The following is a 25,321-nucleotide window of genomic DNA, read 5'->3' as shown; positions in this document are numbered from 1 at the left end:
GAACCTTTTGATTTCCTCCTTGATTTCATCTCGGACCCACTGGTTATTCAGTATGAGGCTTTTTAACTTCCAGGTGTTAAAGTTTTTCTTCTGAGTCCCTTTGGAATTCACAAATAATTTCAGAGCCTTGTGGTCAGCAAAGGTAGTCTGCAAAATTTCTATTCTCTTGATATTATGAAGGTATGTTTTATGTGCCAGCATGTAGTCTATCCTGGAGAATGTCCCATGTACATTGGAGAAGAATGTGTACCCAGGTTTCTGGGGATGGAGTGTCCTATATATATCCACTAGGCCTCTTTCTTCCATTTCTCTCCTCAGGTCTAGTATATTCTTGTTGGGTTTCAGTCTTGTTGACCTATCTAGTGTTGACAAAGCCGTGTTGAGGTCCCCCACGATTATTGTGTTGTTATTGATATTATTTTTCAGATTTGTCAACAGTTGTATTAAATATTTTGCTGGCCCCTCATTCGGTGCATATATGTTTAGGAGAGTTATTTCTTCCTGCTCTACATACCCCTTGATTAATATAATATGTTCATTTTTGTCTCTTACCACCTTCCTGAGTATAAAGTTTGCATTATCTGATATTAGTATGGCCACTCCAGCTTTTTTATGTGTGTTGTTTGCTTGGATAACTTTTCTCCAGCCTTTTATTTTGAGTCTATGTTTGTTCTGGCTATTCAGCTGCGTTTCTTGTAGGCAGCAGAAGGTTGGATTGAGTTTTTTGATCCATTTACCCACTCTGTGTCTCGACTGGTGCATTTAGTCCATTGACGTTGAGAGAAAGAATTGTCCTGGGATTTAATGGCATCTTTATATCGAAATTTGTTGGGTCTTTTGGTTAGTCTTGTCTTAAATTAGGTCTTTCAGTTTTTCTCTTAACACTGGTTTTGAGTCTGTAAAGTTTCTGAGCTGTTTTTTGTCTGTGAAACCATGTATTCTTCCGTCAAACCGGAAACTGAGTTTTGCTGGGTACAGTATTCTAGGTGAAGCATTCATTTCATTCAGTCTTGTCACAATGTCCCACCACTGCTTTCTGGCATTGAGTGTTTCTGGTGACAGGTCTGCTGTAAATCTCAAGGATGCTCACTTGAATGTAATTTCCCCTTTTGATCTTGCTGTTTTCAGAATTCTGTCTCTATCTGTGGGATTTGTCATTGTGACTAGGATGTGTCTTGGGGTGGTTTTTCTGGGGTCTCTTTTGGTTGGTACTCTTCGAGCATGCAGGATTGGATCACATATATTCTTTAGCTCTGGAAGTTTCTCTTTAATGATATTCTTGACTGTTGATTCTTCCTGGAAATTTTCTTCCTGGGTCTCTGGGACTCCAATGATTCTTAAGTTGTTTCTATTGATCTTATCATAGACTTCTATTTTCATTTGTTCCCATTCTTTGACTAATTTTTTTATTGTCTGTTCATTTGCTTTAAGTTTTTTTTCCAATCTCTCCTGCTGTATGGAATTATTATGTATCTCATCTTCCACAGCACCAAGTCTATTCTCAGCTTCTGATACCCTGTCCCAGAGCTTATCCATTTTGTCATTCACTTCGTTTACTGACTTTTTCAGACCTGTTAGTTGACATGTTATTTCAGTTTGGAGTTTTGTGATTTCTGTCTTCATATTTTCTTGGTTCTTATTAGTGTTCTGTTCAACTCGATCCATGGTTTCTTTGAGTTCGTTGAGCATCTTCCATAGTGCTAGTCTAAAGTCCTTATCTGAGAGGTTGATTAGTTGGTTGGTCATTAACTGGTCCTCAGAATTGTCATCTTCATTCTCTATGTCTGATGCTGGCCTGCGGTGTTTCCCCATTGTCACACTTGTATTGTGGGTTTTTCTACGTGTTGTGGTGGAATTCATTGGCTATATGATGCAAGCACCACTCTCCTCTGGCTCCGCCCTTTCTGGATGGGCGGACTTGCCTCTAAGGGAGGGGAGTCCTCTGTGGATGAAGCCTCTCACAGGATCAAATCTTAGACCCGAGCACGCAGCAGAGAAGACAGCCCGGAGAGAAATGCTTGCTTCTGTGATCCAGCAGGGTTCTTAGTGTGATTTTTTTTCTTCTTGTTGCAATGGTGTTCTTTTTCGCTCGCTCGCTGGGTAGCTTCATAATGCAGTTTTTTGGGGGTTCACTTCCCAGGGCTCTGAGGAGAGCCGCTCACTGGGTAGCTTCCGAATGCAGTTTTTGGGGGCTCGCTTCCCAGGGCTCTGAGGAGAGTTTCAGGAGTCAGAAAAGACAGAGAAGGACAGACAGGGCTCTCTTCAGGTCCTCAGTTTCCTCAGAAGAAGCACAGCCAGGCAGGGACTCCGCAAGTGAGTCAATCAGCACTTCACCTGGCAGTCCCCGAGGTCAGCCACCTCTTACTCACTCACCCGCTCGCTGGGTAGCTTCCGAATGCAGTTTTTGGGGGCTCACTTCCCAGGGCTCTTAGGAGAGCTCCAAGGTTTCAGAATAGACAGAGAAGCACAGGGCTGGGCTCCCTTCAGGTCCTCAGTTTCCTCAGAAGAAGCACAGCCAGGCAGGGACTCCGCAAGTGAGTCAATCAGCACTTCACCTGGCAGTCCCCACGGTCAGCCATTTTTTACTCCTCGGATAAATCTTTTCCTAACTGCTAGTGTTTTATTTCTCCACCGCTACATCTGACCCAATTCGCCCATGGGGTTAGAAACACGGTGCTTGCACTGGTGATGGGTGGTGTTCTTTACATTGCTGAAACCTAAACACAATCATGTATGTAATCAAGTTGTCTAAATAAAATATATATTTAAAAAAGTAAAAGAAAAGTAATTAAAAAAAAAAAAAAGAAACACGGTGCTTGTGGTGGTCTGTCAACCTTTGGATTTTTATTTTACAAGTTTATTCTTGCTCAGCTAAAGAAAAGGAGTGGGGTCTTGGAGAGTAGGTTTTGTGGGGCTGGTTGAGTTTCTGTTTGAGCATTGGACTCATCAAAATAAATAGAGAAAGTTCTTTTTATACATTAAGATTGGAAAATGAATAGGGATATTTGGCAGTCATAAATACTAATTTTCACTTTTTTTCCTTTAGATTTAGAGAAATAGCAGGATCCTTAGAAATGGCATTTACAGATGTTTTAGAAGATGCTCCAGGTAAAGTTCTTGAAGTGATTGATGACTGACCAAGAGGTCACTACATGAATTAGCTCACCAAGTCATCATACCTTAATATCTGTAAGATACTTATTACCTTTTAGGGTTCAATAGTTAAATTAGATCTTAACTGAGAAAATAAAATATAGAGAATTGGGCCCCCAAAATAACTCAGCAGGTTGGAGAGCATGCTTTTTGTTCAGGAGGAACAAATTTGATCCCTGGTACTACATAGACTGGGATTATTGTTAGGTATGATCCCTGAGCAGCAAGCTGGAGGTGCCACACACCACCCCACAAATACAGAAGACTGACTTTAGTTTTGTTCCTAAATATAACATACCAACCGTACCAAGGGGTGTAAGGGGCCTTTTTATAGTAAACTAGCTATAATCTTTTGTCTGAGGCTGAAGTATAGGATCAGGATGCCATTTCTCTCCTAATCACAGATGACCTATAGCTGGGAATTGGGCTTCATAACTGAAGTCCCATTTTTGGACAAGAAATAATGTACTTACCATGTATACTCGAGTATAAGCTGACCCCCTCAATTTTTCCTAAAAACTGGGAAAACTTAGTGATTCAATTATAAGCCGAGGTGGAAAATGCAGCAGCCACTGGTAAATTTCAAAAATAAAAATATATACCCAAAACAATTAGAGTAATTGAGAAATTAGTAGGTTAAATGTTTTTCAATATTTATTGCAAAGAAAAACTGTAAACTTGCAACAATAACTTTAAAACTTAAAGTGCAGAAAACCGTAGGTTAACAGGTAATTCAGCTAAATCACAAAGGTTAAAAGTCCTTCAAAACTGCATTCCTCCTCCTCTTCATCTGTATGTCCGAACAGAGCTTCATCTGTATCTGATGTGAGGGTCTCAGCATAGACATTGTCATCATCACTGATGAGCATCACTGATGATCATCACTGCTGCTGGTCTCATACAAAGTACAAAATATTGTGAGTTAAATAGTTCAATGGCATACAGTTCAGTTCAGGCGCCTCTCTCTTCAGCTCAACTTCAGCTCAGCTCCCGACTTGTGGACTGAAGCTGAAGCACTGCCCTCCAGTATATGGCAGAAGATGACTGGAGACTATGTGCATTTGATTCAGTATGTGCTCACCAAATCAAATAACCTGTATGACCTTACTATAAGCCAAGTTACAAATTTCATGCCGAAAAACTCGGCTTATACTCGAGTATATAGGTATATATTATTTATGCTATTTGTATAAATACTGTATATTTACTATCTCGTTTACCTCCATAATGTATAGCTGCTTTTATAGTCATTTGGATCTCTAGGTTGATTCATGTAAATTTTTTTTATAGCAAAATCAACCTGAACCACACTAATTTAGCCTCAAAATTGCAGTCTCTGTCTTTTTTTAAAAAAAAAGTGGTAATATTTAATTGACTTCCTAATATTGAGCAGTAATTCAGTAGGGGGAGAAGAAACAGGGGCATATAGAATGGAACAAACCTAATATAGGGTTTAAATTCCTTGCAAATGATTCCACTCTAATTCATGTTTATTGATTTGGTACAATGTACCTATTAACAAACTATTTTCTTTTGTGTGTTTTGTTCTGTATTAGGGACACACTTAGCTGTGCTGAGGGCTTTTTCCTGACAGTGTGCTCTGAGACCATATTTTGTTAGGATCCGACCAGTGTCAGAAGCATACAAATTATTCACTTAGCTCCAGTACTTTCTGTTCCAACAAATCCTATACATATTTAACCTTTATAAAACACTTGGAGATAGAATTCTGTAAAATTATAAAATGTGTTATGTTGAGAGGTAGCATAAGAAATGCTGTGTCATAATAAGGATTATGGCTATTTGGTCATCTGTGTAGCCACTTCTAGGCTGACAATAGTTTTTCAGAATGTAGCTTCACTTTTGCATAGAAAATGTTAGACCTTGACTCTTAATTACAATTCCTTTAATGTAAATGTTTTTTCTTTAGCTGGAAGTTCCTATTGCCTTTTGGCTTCTCATATAACATGGAATAGTCTCCAGAAGTGTTGGTCAGATGAGCTTTTCTTACCATTGCTTTCACATCGTCTGTGGAGACTCACACTGCAAATTTTGGCTCGGTATTCTGTGTTTATCAGTGAGGTGAGAGCTAGCTATGTAGTCCATCCATAATTAATGTTAAGAATTAAATGTACTTAAAAATATTGAGATTCTGTGGTTTACAGTGCTATTAATAATGGTTTCTCATGCATAAAATTCTAACACCACACACACCCATCAACAGTTACCCATTCCCTCTCTCTCAAGAAAACAAGACCCCTGCCTCTAAACCCCTCCCCCGTTACACTCAATTGTATGGATTGATTCTTCTATTATATTGCCTTAGGACCTTTGTTGCTACCTTGAATTTTAAGTCCCACATCTGAGATCTTTCTGTATTGATGCCTTTCCTTTTGAGTGATTTCACTCAGCATATCTCTAATTCCATCCATATTACTGAAAACTCTGATTTTGCTTTTCCTTCGCTATTTAGTATTTCATTGTGTTATTTACTACATTTCTTGATTCATTCATCTGTCATTGGGCATTTGGGTTGTTTCCATATTTTGGCTATTGTTCTAAATGCTACTGTGAACTTATATGTGCCATATTTCCTTTCAAATGAATGTATTTGGGGAATAGATGCCAAAAAATGGTATTCTGAATTGTATAGTAGTTTTATTTTAATTTTGCATAGATATTCATGTTGTTTTCCATAAAGACTGAACCAGATGACATTCCTACCAGCAGTGATTGAAGGTTTCTTTCTCACCTGGCACACACTGCATTATATAGTGAATTTATATTCCAAGATATACTAAACACTCACAAAACAACAAAAATTCCAATGACATACATAAATAGGATGATATGAACAGACAAATGCTCAAATAATTCTTGCATCAAGATATTAAAATGTCGTGTTACCATGAGAGGTTAATTTAAAAGACAGTACTTCTCAGTTATGTAACTATTTCTGTCATTTGATTTTTTACTTTTAGAGTTTTAACATTAAGGGGGGTTGTTATTACATATTATTCATTATTATATTACTGGAAAGAACTACAATGACAAGTTTATTTTCTCTTAAAATGAGAATTTTATGGGCTCGAGAGATAGCATGGAGGTAGGATGTTTGCCTTGCATGCAGAAGGATGGTGGTTTGAATTCCAGCATCCCATATGATTCCCCATCCTGCCAGGAGCAGTTTCTGAGTACAGAGCCAGGAGTAGCCGCTGAGTGCTGCCAGGTGTGATGCAAAAAAACAAAAAAAAAAAAAGAGAGAGAGAGAATTTCATGTTAAATTTTTAAATTAAGCAAAGATACTTATTTTTACTAAATGATAAATGATTATAGCTAAGTATTTCTATTTATGAATATATTAATGAATTTAATATGTAAATTTATATTTATGAATATACTAGTATATACATAGTATATATAGTTTCATCTATTATAAATTTATAATATTTCTTATGATTTTATGTATAATTTACATATATAAATATATAAGCTCTTCTAGGTCTCTTACATATTTACTGATATCCTGTCTAGTGGATCTATCATCGATCACAGTTTCTTGTTGAAGTTTTCCATCACTATGATTTCACTGTTTTTCTCTAGGCTGTGGCCAAAAACCTTACAAATATTGTTTATTCTACATTTGGTGCATATATGTTGATTAATTAGTATTTTTTGGTCTGTTTTTCCTGAGTCAATAGTGTCCATCTCTGATTACTTTCTTTAGATTGAATGAAATTTGTCTAATATAAGTATAGCTGTCCCAGCCTTTTTTTTTTTCTTTCCCATTGGACTGTATAATTGTTTTCTATAAATTAATATGAGCCTGAGTCTATCCTGTGATTTTTAAAATTTATTTAAAGAAAATACATCACATAGTTGACACAGTTGATCATAATATATTTGTTTCCAGATAAGTGAAAACAAAATTACTGGAGCTTAAAGGAAATTAGTTTTTACTTCCTTTTCTTTTTTACTGTTCAGAAGAGACTTAGTAGATCACCATGTACCATCAAGCAATTTGTGAAGATGATTATTCAGTTAAGTTAGCAAAATGTTTACCTGATAAAATTAAAATTTAAATATCTGTCTTATTTGGTTTAATTTGGGCACACACTCAGTGGTGCTTAGGGTTTGCTTTGTGACCAGAAATTACTCCAAGCAGGCTTGGGATACCAAATGGGATGCCGGGATTGAACCTGGGTGGGTTGTGTTCAAGTCAAATGCCTTCCACAAATATAAAAGTTCATGCATGAATTGTGCTTGTAGAAAAAAAAAGTATTTCATTGAAATCTCTTTTCAGCTTTTACTCAGGCCTATCTCTAATGGAAATGTCAAGGATGGTAAAAAGTCTTTGGTAATTGGTAACAAAGACCCTTTTATTACCCAAGGAAATAGTGACGACCAGGGAAATGGTCCTTCTGAAACAAAGCCTGTGGTTTCCATTTCTAGCATGCAGCTTGTATATGTGGTTGCAGACCTGGACAGACTTCAGGAGCAGGTAAGCATGTGTCACAAGAATTTGAAGTCATTTGTTTTCATAGAAAGTCATTTGTGCAAAGATGTAATGCCATTTTACTCCATTGGCCATAGACTGTAGGACACAAAAGTATCTTGAGATGGCTAGGTTTAGATTTGAGGTATAGGTTTGAGCTTGCTTTGCCTGGGTTTGTTCCCTAGTAGTATATGGTTTACCAATGTTGCCAGAAATAATCCCGGAGCACAGCTGAGTATGGCCTCAAAACAAACTAAAACAAATAAAAATGTGTACCTTGAAAAAGACTATCTCACTATTCTATGTATTTCTCCAAGTTTCTATGACGTATGTTGACTCATCTTATCTCATCTAGTATTGTATTAACCTGGGGCCTCTGCTTTCTTTTTTGTGATGTGACAGGCCAGAGCAAGCTTTTACCCTTAGTGTTCAGCATAGTAGTTAGATTGCATTTTTAATTATTTGTAATTCTCTGTCTCTCTTACTATCTCCTCTGTCTTCTTCTTTTTTTTTTTTGGTTGACTGTTTTGTGCCATGCCTAAGGGCTTTCTATTGGCTCTGCACTCATGGATCATGCCTAATGAGGTTATGGAGTTATATTGTGATACCAGGGATTAAATCTGTGTTGGCCATATGCAAGTCAAGTGCCTTCATCCCTCTGACTCCCATGTTTTTGCTAATTTTGCTAAGAATTTTGTGGAATGGATTTGTGTTTGTTTGCTGATACATTATTAATTTTTTTAGTTTCAGTATTTTGAGTTGCTTGAACAATGTTGAGCAGAAACATTGGTTTTTTTGTTTGTTTTTTGGGTCACACCCGGCAGCACTCAGGAGTTACTCCTGGCTCCATGCTCAGAAATCACTCCGGGCAGGCTCGGGGGACCATGTGGGATGCTGGAATTAGAACCAATGACCTTCTGCATGAAAGGCAAATGCCTTACCTCCATGCTATCTCTCTGGCCCCGAAACATTGTCTTTATCTGGAGGTTTGTTATTGTTTTATTTTTTTATACTAGGGGAAGAGAAATAAAATACTTTGCTTAGATTTTGAGCCATGAAATTGTTGCTTCCCATATTGTTTTATTCTTATATGTGAAAACTTAATTAAGAATTATTTTAATGATGAGAATTACTGAAAGTCCTTAGTTTGAGTACTTAACAATATTTTCAATGGGGCCGGAGAGATTGCATGGAGGTAAGGCATTTGCCTTTCGTGCAGAAGGTCATTGGTTCTAATACCGGTATCTCATATGGTCAGGAGCAATTTCTGAGCGTGAAGCCAACAGTAACCCCTGAGTGCTGCTGGGTGTGACCCAAAAACAAAAACAAAACAAAACAAAAAAACCCATAATATTTTTAAGTTGGTAGGTATAACAGAATTTCCTCTTCCTTTACTTTATAAGACGTAACCAAAAACTTAGTGCACATTTTATTTCAGCTTCCAGAACTCTTGGAAATAGTCAAGCTAAAAATGGAAACAATTGGCTTAAAGAATTTTTCTTCGATCTCAGGTAAAAACAAGTCTTTATACTCAGCAAATCTTTGAATAATAAATAATATAAAATACCATTTTAGTCTTCTTTAATTGTAAAGACACTTGGTCTTTTCTTTATATTATAACTTTTTTTTCTTTATATTATAACTTCTCTAAGTGATATAGTTTACTTTTAATAATTTGATTATATTAAAATATAACTTTGTTGCATTTTTAAAATAAACTGCCACATTTGGACCTAATTGAAGTGATTAAACACAGTCTTTATGTTTTTACAGCTGCAATCGAGGATTCAAAGAAGTCTTTGTCAGCCTGTATTCCTCCCCTGAGTGAAAGAATCATCCAAGGGTTAAGTGATTCTTGTTTCAGTTACCTAAAAAGTGCTCTGGAGGTTCCCCGGCTTTACCGAAGAACCAATAAGGTTACCACCATTTATTAAAAATAATTTTGAAGTGTTAAATCATGTTTGTTAGGATAGTCCAAGGAAGGTTAGTCCCAGGGTAGCCTGAGGCCAACTTAATTTTATCTTTTTAATAATGTTTCTGAGAAAAAGCACTCCACAAGGTTATACTCTGTTGTTTAGATAGTTATTTGTTGAGTTTTGGGAAAGGGGTCTCAAATGGTTGTTGTCAGGGTTTACTCCTGCCTTGAGCTAAAATATCACTTCAGGTGGTGCTCATAAGATAGCTGCATACAAAATAAGCACCTTTTACCCATGCAATCTCTCTGGCCTACTTTGGGCAAACAGAACTTAAGACAGTTACACTGAAATTGTGGTATTCATTGGGTTCTTTTGGTCTTACAGTAAGGAAAAAAAGTATTTTCAAAAGAAAGTGTTTTAATAAAATATTTTAAGACTGTAAGTCCCATATTTATTGGACTAAATGTCTTAAAAATATGCATTTACCATGTTCCCATATTATATTGGAATTGTTTTCTTCCTCATCTTCTTTCACCAGCAAAGACTGCAAAAACATCAGTAAATATAGACTTTTTATAAATGAAAACACTCTTTGAGTACACAATGTATTTTAATTATCTAATTTTAATTTTTTTGTTTTGTTTTGTTTTGGGGTCACATCGGCAACACCCAGGGGTTACTTCTGCATGCAAGGCAAATGTCCTACTTCCATGCTATCTCTCTGGCCCCCAATTTTAAATGTTTATATTTAAAATTTTTTGTTTGTTTTCTCTATTGAACTGACACACATTTAATTCTTGCTGCCTCTTAACTTACTTTTATATTTTTTTTTCTTAACTGTAAAGTTGGATTTTAGGTAATTTACCACCAAATGTAGTCTCAGAAACTGAATAATACTCTACTACTTTTGTGCTACTTTCATATCATACTTACAGTTTCTATAAGCAACTGTTTAAGGGCCAACCTTTTCATTATTAGGGCCTTCTGTTCTCTTCGTTTTACTCTACCCATTTAAAGATATTCTAGATGGGGGCCGGGCGGTGGCGCTGGAGCTAAGGTGCCTGCCTTGCCTGCGCACGGACCGCGGTTCGATCCCCCGGCGTCCCATATGGTCCCCCAAGAAGCCAGGAGCAACTTCTGAGCGCATAGCCAGGAGTAACCCCTGAGCGTCACAGGGTGTGGCCCAAAAACCAAAAAAAAAAAAAAAAAAAAAAAAAAAAGATATTCTAGATGCAGTTGATGGCTTTTCTCTGCCCAAATAAGACTAACTTTGTTACAATTTTCCTTTTTCCCTTTTAAAATATAGGTTGTGCAATGGAATCACTGTTTTTAAAATTAATACTTTGTCACCTAATTTTTTTCATTTTATTCTGACTTACCAAGGGTAAAATACTTGTTTCATGTTTTCAAATACATTGTTCTACTTTAGTAACTAACTTTATTTAAAAGGATTTTTTTACAGAGAGAGAAAATAATATTTACCACATAAATTGTGTTTCAGACACTATACTAAACACTTTATATACACCCTAATAGACCTACTACATGGGATGCTGTATCCATATCATAAGCGAAGAAACCAAAACTGAGAAAGCTAAATCACTCTATATTCTAGCTGCTTAAATGGCGGTTCACATTAGTGTCTCCTGATGAGAATTTATTAGAAAAGGACTCTCAAAATTTAGTTTTAAATATATTAAATCAGACCCAAAATTTAAGGATCTCACTGTATAATTGGTGTGAAACATGAATTTATAGAAAACAAAAACCCAAATCCAATTGAGTTCTTTTTTGGTTTGGCTTCCCTTTACTCTCTATTTTCCAGGTGTCTTTTGGCAGCAAGCTATTTTATCTACTAGTGGCAGATGAATGGAGGTGTATATTTCTTAAAACGGGTTCATTTGAGTAACTTTTCCTCTCTTTTTCTATGCTTATTTAACCTTTATCAATATTTTCCCAGGAGGTGCCAACTACAGCTTCCTCTTATGTGGACAGTGCTCTGAAGCCATTTTACCAGCTTCAGAGAGGGCACAAGAATAAACTCAAACAGGTGATAATTCAACAATGGTTAGAAAGTGCTCTTTCTGAAAGCACACATAAGTAAGTATCTTTACTTAAAAATAGAATCTTTGGGGCCGGAGAGATAGCATGGAGGTAAGGCGTTTGCCTTTCATGCAGAAGGTCATCGGTTCAAATCCCGGCGTCCCATATGGTCCCCCGTGCCTGCCAGGAGCAATTTCTGAGCATGAAGCCAGGAGTAACCCCTGAGCACTGCCAGGTGTGACCCAAAAACCACAAAAAAAAAAAAAATAGAATCTTTGGAGACCGGCGCAGTGGTGCAAGCGGTAGGGCGTTTGCCTGGCACATGCTAACCGAGGATGGACCACAGTTCGATCCCATATTGTCCCCCAAGCCAGGAGCGAGTTCTGAGCACATAGCCAGAAGTAACCCCTGAGCGTTTCCGGGTGTGGCCCCCCTAAAAAACAAAACCTAAAAATAGAATCTTTGGAACTTTATTAAAAATCAAAATCAGGGGCCCGGGCGGTGGCGCTAGAGGTAAGGTGCCTGCCTTGCCTGCGCTAGCCTAGGACGAACCGCGGTTCGATCCCCCGGTTTCCCATATGGTCCCCCAAGCCAGGAGCGACTTCTGAGCTCATAGCCAGGAGTAACCCCTGAGCGTCACCGGGTGTGGCCCAAAAACCGAAAAAAAAAAAAAAATCAAAATCAGGGATCACAGAGCATCACAGAATCATAGATTTCAATAGGTAAATTGGTAGAAGTAGAAACCACTTTGCGTATCTTTCCTTTTCCTTTGATTGAGCTGTTTTGCCTTCATTACTCTCTCCCAACAGTTTGTAGACTGCCTGCCTTTACCTGGGCTGCAGCCACACAGAGGTCAAATGCATACTTTTTGGCAGCTGCAGCACATTTTATGCTCCTGAGACACAACTGTCTTTTACATTTTTATTGCCACTTCATTCAGCTATGATTCTACAAGTCCAAGCACATTCTTTCCCTTAAAATTCTTTGCTCTCTGGCTATTATCTATTTAAAATAGCTCTAACCATGCCAAAGAACTCACATTGAAAAAATCATAGTAATCCAGGACTAGCAAACATACATTTTGAAGTGTAATTGCAAGTGATAATGGATGAATTACTAAAGCCTTTGAAACACCACAAAGTCTTCAGAATCACTTGATAATTATGTCTTGATTTCTGATTCAATACTTTTCCCCAAATGCCAACATCAAAAAAGATATGACTCAATTTTATTGCTTAAAGCTCTTTAATTATTATTTTTGTAATATCTTATTTTAAAAAAAATTACAGGTAAAAGAGAATTACAGGTAAAGCAGTACTAATATGTTAATTTAGAACATAAGAGTACATTACAGGGGCCGGAGATATAGCATGGAGGTAGAGTGTTTGCCTTGCATGCAGAAGGACAGTAGTTCGAATCCCAGCATCCCATATGGTCCCCCGAGCCTGCCAGGAGTAATTTTTGAGTGTACAGCCAGGAGTAACTCCTGAGTGCTGCCGGGTGTGATGTGACCCAAAAACCAAAAAAAAAAAAAAAAGGAGTACATTACAATATTTGTAAACATTACAACTGCCAAGTAATCAACATGTAAATAGTTTATAAGTATTTATAATTAATTATGGCTCTAGTACATAGTTCTTTGGGAATTATATTGTGAATGTTTGGTTTTGGTGGCCACATCTATCTCTACTCGGTGTTCATTCCTTGATCTGCACTCCTGACAGGGTTTGGGGGACCATATGGAGAGTTGGAGCTTGAATCTGGATTGGGCACATGCAATGCAAGCGCCCTATCCACTGCACTCTTTTCTCCAACCTCTGAAGAAACATTTTTATTTAAAAATTTGAAGTATTTTCCTCCTTAAAAGAATTGATTACAAATTAAGTTAATTATTATGTTTGGATAATGGGGTACAAAAGTAATGTTCACCCTTGATATAGTAAAGAGTTTGGTGTAAATTTTGTTTAGCACTAAAATTTAAATAAAATCTATGAATAATGTAAAGGCCTGACTGAGGGACTCAGTGCCCTATTTTTCTTGTAGTCTTAAAAATAATAAATATTTGCTATTAGCATATTTTTAGTTGGAAATATTTTTTAATCTTAATCTACTGTTTTGAAGATTAGGTAATTTAGCAGTTAATCTGCTTGGTGCTATAAAAACGTATCTGTCTTGGGGCTGGTGTGATAGCACGGTGGTAAGTCATTTGCCTTGCACCTGCCTGACTCAGGACAGACCTGATCCCAGCCATCCCATATGGTCTCCCCAGCCAGGAGCTATTTTTGAGTGCAGAGCCAGGAATAACCCCTGAGTATCACTGGGTATGGTTCAAAAACAAAACAAAACTATATATATGTCTGTCTTATCTTCAAGGTACTATGAAACTGTGTCAGATGTTTTAAATTCTGTGAAGAAAATGGAGGAGAGCCTGAAGAGACTAAAACAAGCCAGAAAAAATACTTCTGCCACCCCTACTGGCTTGGGTAGTAGTGGCATGAGTGATGACGACAAAATCAGGCTGCAATTTGCCCTAGATGTTGAGTACTTAGGAGAGCAGGTAACCTGTGATCTATCCTAAATCCAGTAAATCAGAAACCTAATTTGAAGGCCTAGTAATCTGGGGTTCACATGAACCACAAATGTGGTTGAATGGGGGCTATCAAGTCCCTTGTCTAAATACATTTAACAGAAAGGTTCAACACCCAAAATATTTGCAAAGAAGAGTTTTGTGCCAAAAGAATACTTCTTTTCTTATAATTAGTTTTACTTATAAAAATAAAAATTAATTTTCTGAGGTACAAAAATTATGGTACAGTTGACATTTTGTTTCTCTCTGTTGATATTCTTAAATCTTTCTGGAATGTAGCACATAGAGCTACTCTTTTTGGTCTGGAATGTGCATGATAGAATATTGATACCAACAATAATTGTTGGTTTGACTTAGAATCACCAGTAATGTATTGGTCCGTGATTTGTCAGTATGACATCTAAGTACATCTGAGTACAATTTACTAAGTGACATCTACTAAGTGACATCTGAGTACAATTTTACTGCTTTCCTGCCTGGGTTTTATAAGTTTTCAAATTTATATAGTCAACATTTATAGATGTATGCATATATACATATATGTCACAAATTCACCACATATAAATATTATGTGCAAGATACTTTTCTGAGTTATAACGAGATGTGTACAACATTTTGAATTTCAGAAACTGACTCTATGATTGTTTGGGTTTTCTAGAGTGAGGTAAACCCTCAAGGATAAACATTTTACTAGAGAAAAATAAGTGAATTTATAGTTTCCAAAAGAAAATGCCTGTTTACTATGATTACTGAACACTTATGGATCATCAAATTAGATTTTCTCTTTGAAGTAAATTTAGAGCTACACCAGCAAAAGTTTATTAACTAGAGAAACTTCTTCCTTTTCGGTGAAAATAATTTTTTTATTTTTAAGCACCATGTTTACAAACATGTACATAATTTAATTTTACCCATAAACTGCACACCTTCTTCACCAGTGCAACTTTCCCACCAACAATGCCCCCATTTTCCTATTCCCCCATCCCCTGTCTGTCTTTGAGACAATTATTGTTTTTCTCTCTCTGTCATTGTCATGGTAGTTGTTAGTGTAGTTATTTCTCTAACTGCATTTGCCACTCTTTCTGATAAGCTTTATATCATAGGCTGGTCCTTCCAAGCCTTGCCTTTTATTTTTCTTAAGTCTCACAGACTATACTGTGTTCTCTCTTTCTTTTTTTGGGGGGAGGGAGGGTCACACCCAGCAGTGCTCAGGGGGTACTCCTGGCTCTACTCTCAGAAATCGCTCCTGGCAGGCTCAGGGGACCATATGGGATGCTGGATTCAAACCACAGTTCTTCTGCATGCAAGGCAAATTCCTTACATCCATGCTCTCTCTCTGGCACCCCCCCTCTCTCTCCTTCTCTCTCTCTTTCTCTTTCTCTCTCTCTTTCTCTCTCATTTATTTCACTCAGCACAATAGTCTCCATATCCATCCAGGTATAGGCAAATTTCATTTCTTCCAGGTTCTCATTTTTAGTGGCGTAGAGTTTCTCAAAGTAGTTTCTGATTACCCTTTGAATCTCTGCCATATCAGTAGTGATCTCTCCTTTTTCATTCCTAATACGAGTTATCAAGTTTCTCTCTCTCTCTTTCTTTGTTAGTTTTGCCAGTGGTCTATCAATCTTGTTTATTTTTTTCAAAGAACCAACTTCTGCTTTCGTTGATCTTTCGGATTGTTTATTGGGTTTCCACTTCGTTGATTTCTGCTCTCAGCTTTGTTATTTCCTTCTGTCTCCCTATTTTTGGGTCCTTTTGTTGAGCACTTTCTAGTTCTATGAGCTACATCATTAAGCTACTCAGGTAAGCCCCTTCTTCCTTCCTGATGTGTGCTTGCAAAGCTATAAATTTTCCTCTCAGTACTGCTTTTGCTGTGTCCCATAAGTTCTGATAGTTCGTGTCTTTATTATCATTTGTTTCCAGGAACCTTTTGATTTCCTCCTTGATTTCATCTCGGGCCCACTTGTTATTCAGTATGAGGCTGTTTAATTCCAGGTGTTAAAGTTTTTCTTCTGAGTCCCTTTGGAATTCACAAATAATTTCAGAGCCTTGTGGTCAGCAAAGGTAGCCTGCAAAATTTCTATCCTTTTGATATTATGGAGGTATGTTTTATGTGCCAGTATGTAGTCTATCCTGGAGAATGTCCCATGTACATTGGAGAAGAATGTGTATCCAGGTTTCTGGGGATGGAGTGTCCTATATATATCCACTAGGCCTCTTTCTTCCATTTCTCTCCTCAGGTCTAGTATATTCTTGTTGGGTTTCAGTCTGGTTGACCTATCCAGAGTTGACAGAACTGTGTTGAGGTCCCCCACAATTATTGTGTTGTTATTGATATTGTTTTTCAGATTTGTCAACAGTTGTATTAAATGTTTTGCTGGCCCCTCATTCGGTGCATAAATGTTTAGGAGAGTGATTTCTTCCTGTTCTACATGATTAATATAAAATGTCCATCTTTGTCCCTTACAACCTTCCTGAGTATAAAGTTTGCATTATCTGATATTAGTATGGCCACTCCAGCTTTTTTATGGATGTTGTTTGCTTGGATATTTTTTTCTCCAGCCTTTTATTTTGAGTCTATGTTTGTTCTGACTATTCAGGTGCGTTTCTTGTAGGCAGCAGAAGGTTGGATTGAGTTTTTTGATCCATTTAGCCACTCTGTGTCTCTTAACTGGTGCATTTAGTCCATTGACATTGAGAGAAAGAATTGTCCTGGGATTTAATGCCATCTTTATATCGAAATTTGGTGGGTCTTTTGGTTAGTCTTGTCTTAAATTAGGTCTTTCAGTTTTTCTCTTAAGACTGGTTTTGTGTCTGTAAAGTTTCTGAGCTGTTTTTTGTCTGTGAAACGATGTATTCTTCTGTCAAACCGGAAAGTAAGTTTTGCTGGGTACAGTATTCTAGGTGAAGCATTCATTTCATTCAGTCTTGTCACAATATCCCACCACTGCTTTCTGGCCTTGAGTGTTTCTGGTGACAGGTCTGCTGTAAATCTCAAGGATGCTGCCTTGAATGTACTTTCCCTTTTTGATCTTGCTGTTTTCAGAATTCTGTCTCTATCTGTGGGATTTGTCATTGTGACTAGGATGTGTCTTGGGGTATTTTTTCTGGGGTCTCTTTTGGTTGGTATTCTTTGAGCATGCAGGATTTGATAACATATATTCTTTAGCTCTGGAAGTTTCTCTTTAATGATGTTCTTGACTGTTGATTCTTCCTGGAAATTTTCTTCCTGGGTCTCTGGGACTCCAATGATTCTTAAGTTGTTTCTGTTGAGCTTATCATAGACTTCTATTTTCATCTGTTCCCATTCTTTGTCTAATTTTTCCATTGTCTATTCATTTGCCTTAATTTTTTTTTCCAGTGTCTCCCGCTGTATGGAATTGTTATTTATCTCATCTTCCACCGCACCAATTCTATTCTCAGCTTCTGTTACCCTGTCCCAGAGCTTATCCATTTTGTCATTCACTTCGTTTACTGAGTTTTTCAGGCCTGTTAGTTGACATGTTATTTCAGTTTGGAGTTTTGTGATTTCTGTCTTCATATTTTCTTGGTTCTTGTTAGTGTTCTGTTCAACTCGATCCATGGTTTCTTTGAGTTTTTTGAGCATCTTCCATATTGCTTGTCTAAAGTCTTTATCTGAGAGGTTGATTAGTTGGTTGGTCATTATCTGGTCATCAGAATTGTCATCTTCATTCTCTGTGTCTGACGCTGGCCTGCATTGTTTCCCCATTGTCACACTTGTATTGTGGGTTTTTCTACATGTTGTGGTGGTATTCATTGGCTAAATGATGTACACATCCACACTCCTCTGGCTCCACCCTTTCTGGGTGGGTCAACTTGCCTCCAAGGGAGGAGAGTCCTCCGTGGATAAAGCCTCTCACAGAATCAAATCTTAGGCCTGAGCACGCAGCAGAGAAGATAGTCCGGAGAGAAATGCTGGGCTTCAGTGATCCAGCACAGTTCTTAGTGTGATTTTTTTCTTCTTGTTGCGATGATGTTCTTTCCTTAGAAAGAGTGCACGGCCGCGTAGCGAAGTGGAGCGGCCCTGGAGCGGCCCTGCTCTTTTGGATCCTCTTTTCGGCCCACTCCTAAGAGTTTCACGTGACAGGACAGGAGACAGATACACACAGGCAGCACTCACATTTTTTCACAGTCGGGCCCTACTGGGCAGGTATAGTTTCGTAGATTTTCCCAGCCTGATGTCACAAACAGGGGACCTGGCTTCTGCAAAATACTGCTTATAGCCGGTTTTCACGTTATGAAGCAGTTCCTTGGCGTTCCTGCCCTAGAATGAGCTCTTGGAGAGTGAGTTTTCTGGAGCCTCTTTTTGGCCCACTCCCAAGAGTTTCACAACAGGAGACAGACACACACAGGCAGCACTCACAATTTTTCACAGTTGGGCCCCACTGGGCAGGCGTCCCTCTTTTATTTCTTATAGCAATGCTTTATAGTTTTCTTTGTATCGGTCCTTCACTTCTTTAGTTAAGTTGACTCTGTGTTGCTATTGTGAATGAAATTATTTTTTAATGTCTATTTCTTCTCTATCATTTATATATAAGAAGGCCTTTGATTTTTGTGCGCTAATTTTGTAGCCTGCTACTTTGTTTCTAGAAGCTTTTTGTAGTCTTTGAGTTTTTCTCAATATGTATCATGTCATCTGCAAACAGTGAGAGCTTGACTTCTTCCTTTTCTGTCTGAATGCCCTTGATATATTTAAGTAGGAGTTTGGTGTGCATTGTCTTAAAATAGATCTTTCAGTTCATCCTTTAAGGTTGGTTTTGAATCTATAAAGTTTCTGAGCTGTCTATTTGTGAAGCTATGTATTCTTCTTTCATACCTGAATGTAAATCTAGCTGAGTGAAGTATTCTTGGTGACTCATTAATTTCATTGGGTTTTTTATTTTTTATTATAATGATAATTTTTATTTTGACCAAAGTGGATTACATATCTTTCACAGTAATATTTTAGGTACATAGTGACATTGAATCAGGGGAATTCCCATCACCAAAGTTGTCCTCCCTCCACCCCTGTTTTTCCCAGTATGCATCCCATATCCCCTTCCTTTACCACCACCCTCCCACCCCCAGGCTGCTAGTATAAGTGGTCCCCTCTGTGTCTAGCTTGTTATAGATTGGGTATCAATTCTGTTGTCATTGGCTTTGGATATGGTGTTTAAGACTGGTCATTTTTTATTACTATTTAATGATCATACAACTGTTTTGTCTTCGTACCCTCCATTTGTAAGGCGGAACATGATGGTTTTTGTCACTCTGTCCCACCACTGCATTTGGACCTTGAGGGTTTCTTGTATCAAGTCTGCAGTAAATCTTTGGGATGCTATTTTGAACACAATTTCTCTTTTTGATCATGCTACTTTCAGTATTCCATCACTATATATGGGGTTTGTCATTGTTTAAAAACTGAAAATAGAAGTCTTTGATAAACTCAACAGAAACAACATAAGAATCATTGGAGTCCCAGAGGACCAGGAAGGGGATCCCCAGGAAGAATCAACAGTCAAAGACATCATCACAGAGAAACTCCCAGAGCTAAAGACTGCATGCATTCAAATCCTGCATGCTCAAAGAGTTTCAGCGAAGAGTCCCAAAGAAAAACACCACAAGACATGTCCTAGTCACAATGACGAATCCCACAGATAGAGATAGAAGAAAGTAGCAAGATCAAAAAGGGAAATTACAGTCAACGGAGCACAGGTAGACAGAAGGAAATAACAAAGCTTAGAGGAAATAGAAAAATATTCCATGCTCATGGATTAGAAGAACTGATGTTATCAAAAAGACCATGTTATCTAAACTCTTATATAGCTTCATTTTTATCCCAGTTCAAATTTAGACATTTTTTAAGGATTTAAAAACAGTCAATTATTAAATTTGTATAGAATCATTAAAAAAAAAGTGTATGGGGCCGGAGAGATAGCATGAAGGTATGGCATTTGCCTTGCATGCAGAAGGTCTGTGGTTCGAATCCCGGCATTCCATATGGTTCCCCTGAGCCTGCCAGAAGCAATTTCTGAGCGTAGAGCCAGGAGTAACCCCTGAGCGCTGCCAGGTATGACCTAAAAACAAACAACAAAAAATAGTGTATCCAAAACCATACTGAAAGGTAAGAAACTGAGAGGTATCTCATTACCTAAATTGAAGCTGTACTGCAAGCCATAGTTATCAAAGCAGCATGATACTGGAACAAAGACAGACTTTCTGACCAAGTGAATCAGAATAGAATATCCAACAACAAATTCCCAAGTATATGGTCATCTAATTTTTGACAAAGTAGCCAAGAAAAGAAAACAGCTTTTTCAACAGATGGTGTTGGGACAATTGGATAATCACATGTAAGAAATTAATCTAGATCCATATTTCACACCTTATACAAAAGTCAATTAACAAGTTGTGGATAGCAAAGAAACACAGGCTTAAACTATAAGACAGCTGAGTGTGAGAAAATATTTGCACTCATGCATCAAATAAACAGTTGATATTAAACAGGATATAAATAGTATTCACAAAGATAAACTCTCCAGGAGCCAGAGCAATAACATAATTGGTAAGGCGTTTGCCTAGCACATGGCTGACCTGAGTTTGATGTCTGGCATCCCATATGGTCCCCTGAGCCTGCCAGGAGTAATTTCTGAGTGCAGAGCCAGGAGTAACCCCTGAGCATTTCTGGTTGTGCTCCCACAAAAAACAAATAAACAACAACAACAACAAAAAATGATAGCCCCCCCAAATTTAAAAAAATTAAAAATGGGGAGAAGAAATGAACCTTTTCAAGGAAGACCAACAAATGGTCAACAAGCCTATGAAAATATGTTCAGTATCACTTATCATTATGGAAATCTAAATAAAGAGAACAATGAGATATCTTACACAAGTGAGAATGGCGCATATTTGAGAACAATCTTTGTCGGTGGGGATGTGGTAAAAAAGGAATTCTCATCCACTTCTAATGGGAATGTTGTTTGATTCAACCCCTATGGAAAAAAGTATGGTGGGTTTTCAGTAAACTCAGAATCAAATTACCATATGACCCAGTAATTGTGCCTTTGGGTATATATCCTTAGGACAGAGAAATATTTATTCAGAAGGATGCTTGCAAACCACTATTCATTATAGCATTTATAATAGCTAAGAGTTGGAAATCAATCTAGATATCCTATAATAGATGACTGAATTATGAATATATGGTACATATATATTATGGAATATTATATAGATATATAGAAAGCTACAGTCAGAGTTTGTTATTTGCATGAATGGAACTGGAAGAGATCATGTAAAATGAAGTAAGCCAGAAAACTAAGTGAAAAAACAGGATATCACTTATATCTGGTATTTAGAATAACTGAGTGAGGGAAATGTAGTGATTTAAATGGGTGTTTCCTAGAACCAAAAGTACATTTGGCCCCAGTCTGTAAGTCAAGAAAAGGAAAAAAGGGGCCAGAGAGATAGTGTGGAGATAGGGCATTTGCCTTGCATTCAGAAGGACAGTGGTTCGAATCCCGGCATTCCATATGGTCCTCCAAGTCTGCCAGGAGCAATTTCTGGGTGCAGAGCCAGGAGTAACCCCTGAGCGTTGCCGGGGATAACTCAAAAACGAAAAGAAAGAGAGAGAGGGGGGGGAGAAATAGAATGGAAGAGAAAGATGTGTGAAATAAGGGGGACAGGAATCAAGGAGATTCAGTTACACTGGTGGTGTTAAGGAAGGACAGAACTAAATATTCAAGCCACAAAGTCAACACTGAAATTATGAGACACAATTTTTAAGTCAAATTTTAAAAGGTGCCTGTTCTGGTGGCAGACTGGGGGAGTAGGGGCTGCTGGAATGGAATCTGGGGACATTGGTGGAGGGAGTTTGAAATCGGTGATGGAATTGGTGCTGAAACATTATATATCTAAAACTCAGCTATGAGTAACTTTGTAAATCACATTTTAAATATTTTTTAATGAATAGCCCAGTTTGCTGCATTATTTTTAATGCTACACTGAAGAATAACTCAATTTGCTATTTCTTTTTTATTTGTTTTGGGTTCATACCCAATAATGGGATTCTGTGAATGGAACCACATGCAAGACAAATAAATGCCTTACTTGCTGTAGTGGTGCTCTGGTCCCTAATTATTTCTTTTATTGTAAGATTTCTTTTCTTTTCACAAAAGAAGCTCATCCTGGTAACAGTTAACTTAGATAATTTAAGATACTGATTTCTTAAAATGTTAGATGTTTTTACTCCAAATTAAAGGTTTACAATCACTGAATCTTTTGTGCTAAAGAATTTAGGCAATTATCTTTTTATAGATAGAAAGTATATTATTTTTAAAAAATTAAAATAATTTTATGAGATTTTATTTTCACGTTCAGATTGAAGAGCAATTAAAATTTTTCTCTTGGTCTTTGCAGATACAAAAGATGGGGCTGCAAACAAAGGACATCAGAAGCTTTCCAGCCCTTGCAGAGCTTGTTATTTCTGCCAAGGAACAGGCAGAGCATCCATAAGCATCTTGGAAGAACCAAAGAGGAAAGTTGGTCGTGTCTTCTTAACAAGTGTCTGTAGCAAATAGTGCTTCCACCATCAACATGCTGTGCAGCTACTCAGTGTATTTGGGACTTCTTTGAACCAGAAAAACAAGCTTTTTTTCCATTGTATGGAAGATTGTTTTTAAAACATTTAAAACTTTCTACTATAGTTTACAAAACAAATTATTTTATTTTTATTGTTAATCTTAGTGCAAAGGGGCTAATTTCTAAAATATGATTAAAATAAATATGTATGAATATATGTGTCATAAAGATTTTTCTCCCTAATCTTATTTCTAATTTTAAGTGAATAACTATAATGTTTATAGTATGGAAACTCCTTCCCTGAAATAAAAAAATGTTTAATATTTCCAAGGGGCTATAAATGGTAGTTCTCCATTCTCTCTGTGGATATATAAGAACATATTTATGATCCTGTCCATCACCTAGCCCTCTTGTTAAGAGCTAAAACCAGTATGGAAAGATTTATTTTCTAAATTAAAAAAACCATCTGCCGAAATGGATGTGTTTCTTTTGTTTGTGACTTTGACAAATGCTAAATATTCCTTCTAGTTTATAACCTTTGATTAAAATACCCTTATAGGCAATATTACTTTGTTCTAACTCTTGGCAAGGTATTGTCTATTCACAGTACCTTTCTAAGTGGGAGTGGGGCAGGGTTCCATGGAACTATAACATGTCTCTTGATGAATCAGAAAGCTTCTCTTTCTAGCATCAAATCCAAGATGGAAGAAAGAACAGGCATGAGCTACAAAGGTGCTTTCACCTTGCACTCAGTTGCTGAATATAAACATACTGTGTGACTCCACCATCAAAATCACACACTTAAGAGATAGTACAGCAGATAAGGATCTTGTTTTACATGATGCAACTGAGGTTTGATCCCAAGCAACAACAGGAATGACTCCTGAGCAGAGAGAAGTAAACCCTGACTACTGCCAGATGTGGCTCAAAAACAAACACCCACATGCACGCACATCCACACACAGGATGTGTGTTTAACTTTTAAGTAAAAGTTAAACTTCATCCTCCTCAGATTTACCCTGGACAAATACTTTAAGTAGTCACATGCGTATGGTACTTCTGTCGATCCATAGTCAATAGACTCAAAGTGGTGTTCCATCTCCCTGACTATCAAAACAGTTAAAACAGCCTGGTAATTCCAGCACCCATTATTAAATGCCAGGCAAATTATCACTAAAATAGCTTTGGAATACATAGGCCCATGATCCTGTATTGAACCCAATTTGTGGATTTCTTCAACACCTTTCAAATGCCAGGCTCAACCTCACTTTAATAATGCAACATTCCAAACTTGTTTTCACAGTGATGTCTTATATTGTTTTATATTTTATATTCTTGATGTCTTATACTGTTTTCAAGGTTAGAAACAATCTTAACTTTAAAAAGTTTCAGAGCATTTACCTCTGATTTCCCCAGAATATCACTTTTACTTCATGGAAGTTTTATTAGTTAGCTTTGCTTTGGAGAACAATAATTAAAACAAGTTGAAAGAAAATGTAGTACTTTTTTTGTCATTATTACTATAATGCTATCTTTCTTAGGATTAAAAGAGGTAGTCTCAAAGTTTATTTCATGCTTGTATAATGTAAGGGTTCCAGGAATGGTGTGAACTGGTACCTTAAGTAACCATCTGGGTAAAACTTGCAGACAGTAGAAGAGTAGACTCAGCTCTAAGTGTGCCATCTCCATTCAGGCCATCTCTGACCTGTGATTTCCTAACAGAGCTAACATTGACATTTGTGTTTGTTTCCTAGAGCTAATATAACAAGTTCCTACAAATACAATCATTTAAACTTCCTTCACACAGTTCTGAAAGCAAAAATCCAAAATGAACATGTTAGTGGAGAAGACTGCTTTCCCTGAAGACTCTGGAGAGCCTCTGTAGCTTCTTGTACCTTAGATGTTCATTGGCTTTTGTTATTAAACTACATTTTTGTTTTGCCTTCATCTTTACATGTTCTTATCTGCTTCTGTCTTATTAGAATACAGGTCATTGGAATTCAAACCTGATTATCCCAAGAGTGTCTGATCTTGAAATCCCTAAATTAATTTAGGGTTATAGGCAAAGCTGCAATTGTGGGTGATAGGTGCAGTTGGCATGGCATAGGCAGGGCAGGGGCTTGGCACACCTCTCCACCCGAGATTGTCAGCTTTCAGCTGCATAGCCACTGTGCCCATAAATTTTCATGGGTTGGTTTACATCACTTTGAAGAATGGATTGAGTATGGAGCTGGCCAAATGCAGACATAAGCAGCTAACATTAGCTTCTTGATATCTTTTTTTTTTTTAATCTTTTTATTTTCTCTTCCTGGCATCTGAATATATGAGGTTGCTGTTATTATCAGTCAACAAATATACCAAAGTTTTTGTCATTTGTGTAAAAGTTGACTTAGCAGTTCTAGTATCTCAGTTTCAGCTGTTCTGGGTTTTTTGGTTTTCAAAAGACCTCCACATTCCATTTACTCTCAATTAGCTTTCGTTTTGAGACTGAATTACAGAAAAATTGAGGTTTTTATATTTTTTATATATCTCCTTAGTGTTAAATGCATT

The 25,321-nt window shown here is 37.2% G+C and overlaps 1 protein-coding gene across 1 annotated transcript in view; it reads left to right on the top strand.

The window, feature by feature from the left end:
• COG2 (component of oligomeric golgi complex 2) overlaps positions 1 to 23,246 on the top strand; it is a 90,135-nt gene extending 66,889 nt beyond the window's left edge. Inside the window, exons 11-18 of the mRNA XM_049776457.1 lie at positions 3,047 to 3,108; positions 5,084 to 5,235; positions 7,457 to 7,654; positions 9,087 to 9,159; positions 9,422 to 9,564; positions 11,525 to 11,664; positions 13,981 to 14,164; positions 22,610 to 23,246. Coding sequence (XP_049632414.1) covers positions 3,047 to 3,108; positions 5,084 to 5,235; positions 7,457 to 7,654; positions 9,087 to 9,159; positions 9,422 to 9,564; positions 11,525 to 11,664; positions 13,981 to 14,164; positions 22,610 to 22,705 — 1,048 coding nt within the window. The 3' untranslated portion in view covers positions 22,706 to 23,246. The remainder of the gene's footprint in view (positions 1 to 3,046; positions 3,109 to 5,083; positions 5,236 to 7,456; positions 7,655 to 9,086; positions 9,160 to 9,421; positions 9,565 to 11,524; positions 11,665 to 13,980; positions 14,165 to 22,609) is intronic.
• Positions 23,247 to 25,321: the final 2,075 nt, after the last annotated feature.

Source organism: Suncus etruscus, chromosome 7, assembly GCF_024139225.1.
Source record: "Suncus etruscus isolate mSunEtr1 chromosome 7, mSunEtr1.pri.cur, whole genome shotgun sequence".
In the NCBI taxonomy this organism is placed as follows: domain Eukaryota; kingdom Metazoa; phylum Chordata; class Mammalia; order Eulipotyphla; family Soricidae; genus Suncus; species Suncus etruscus.
This window is presented reverse-complemented; position numbering and strand designations above follow the sequence as displayed.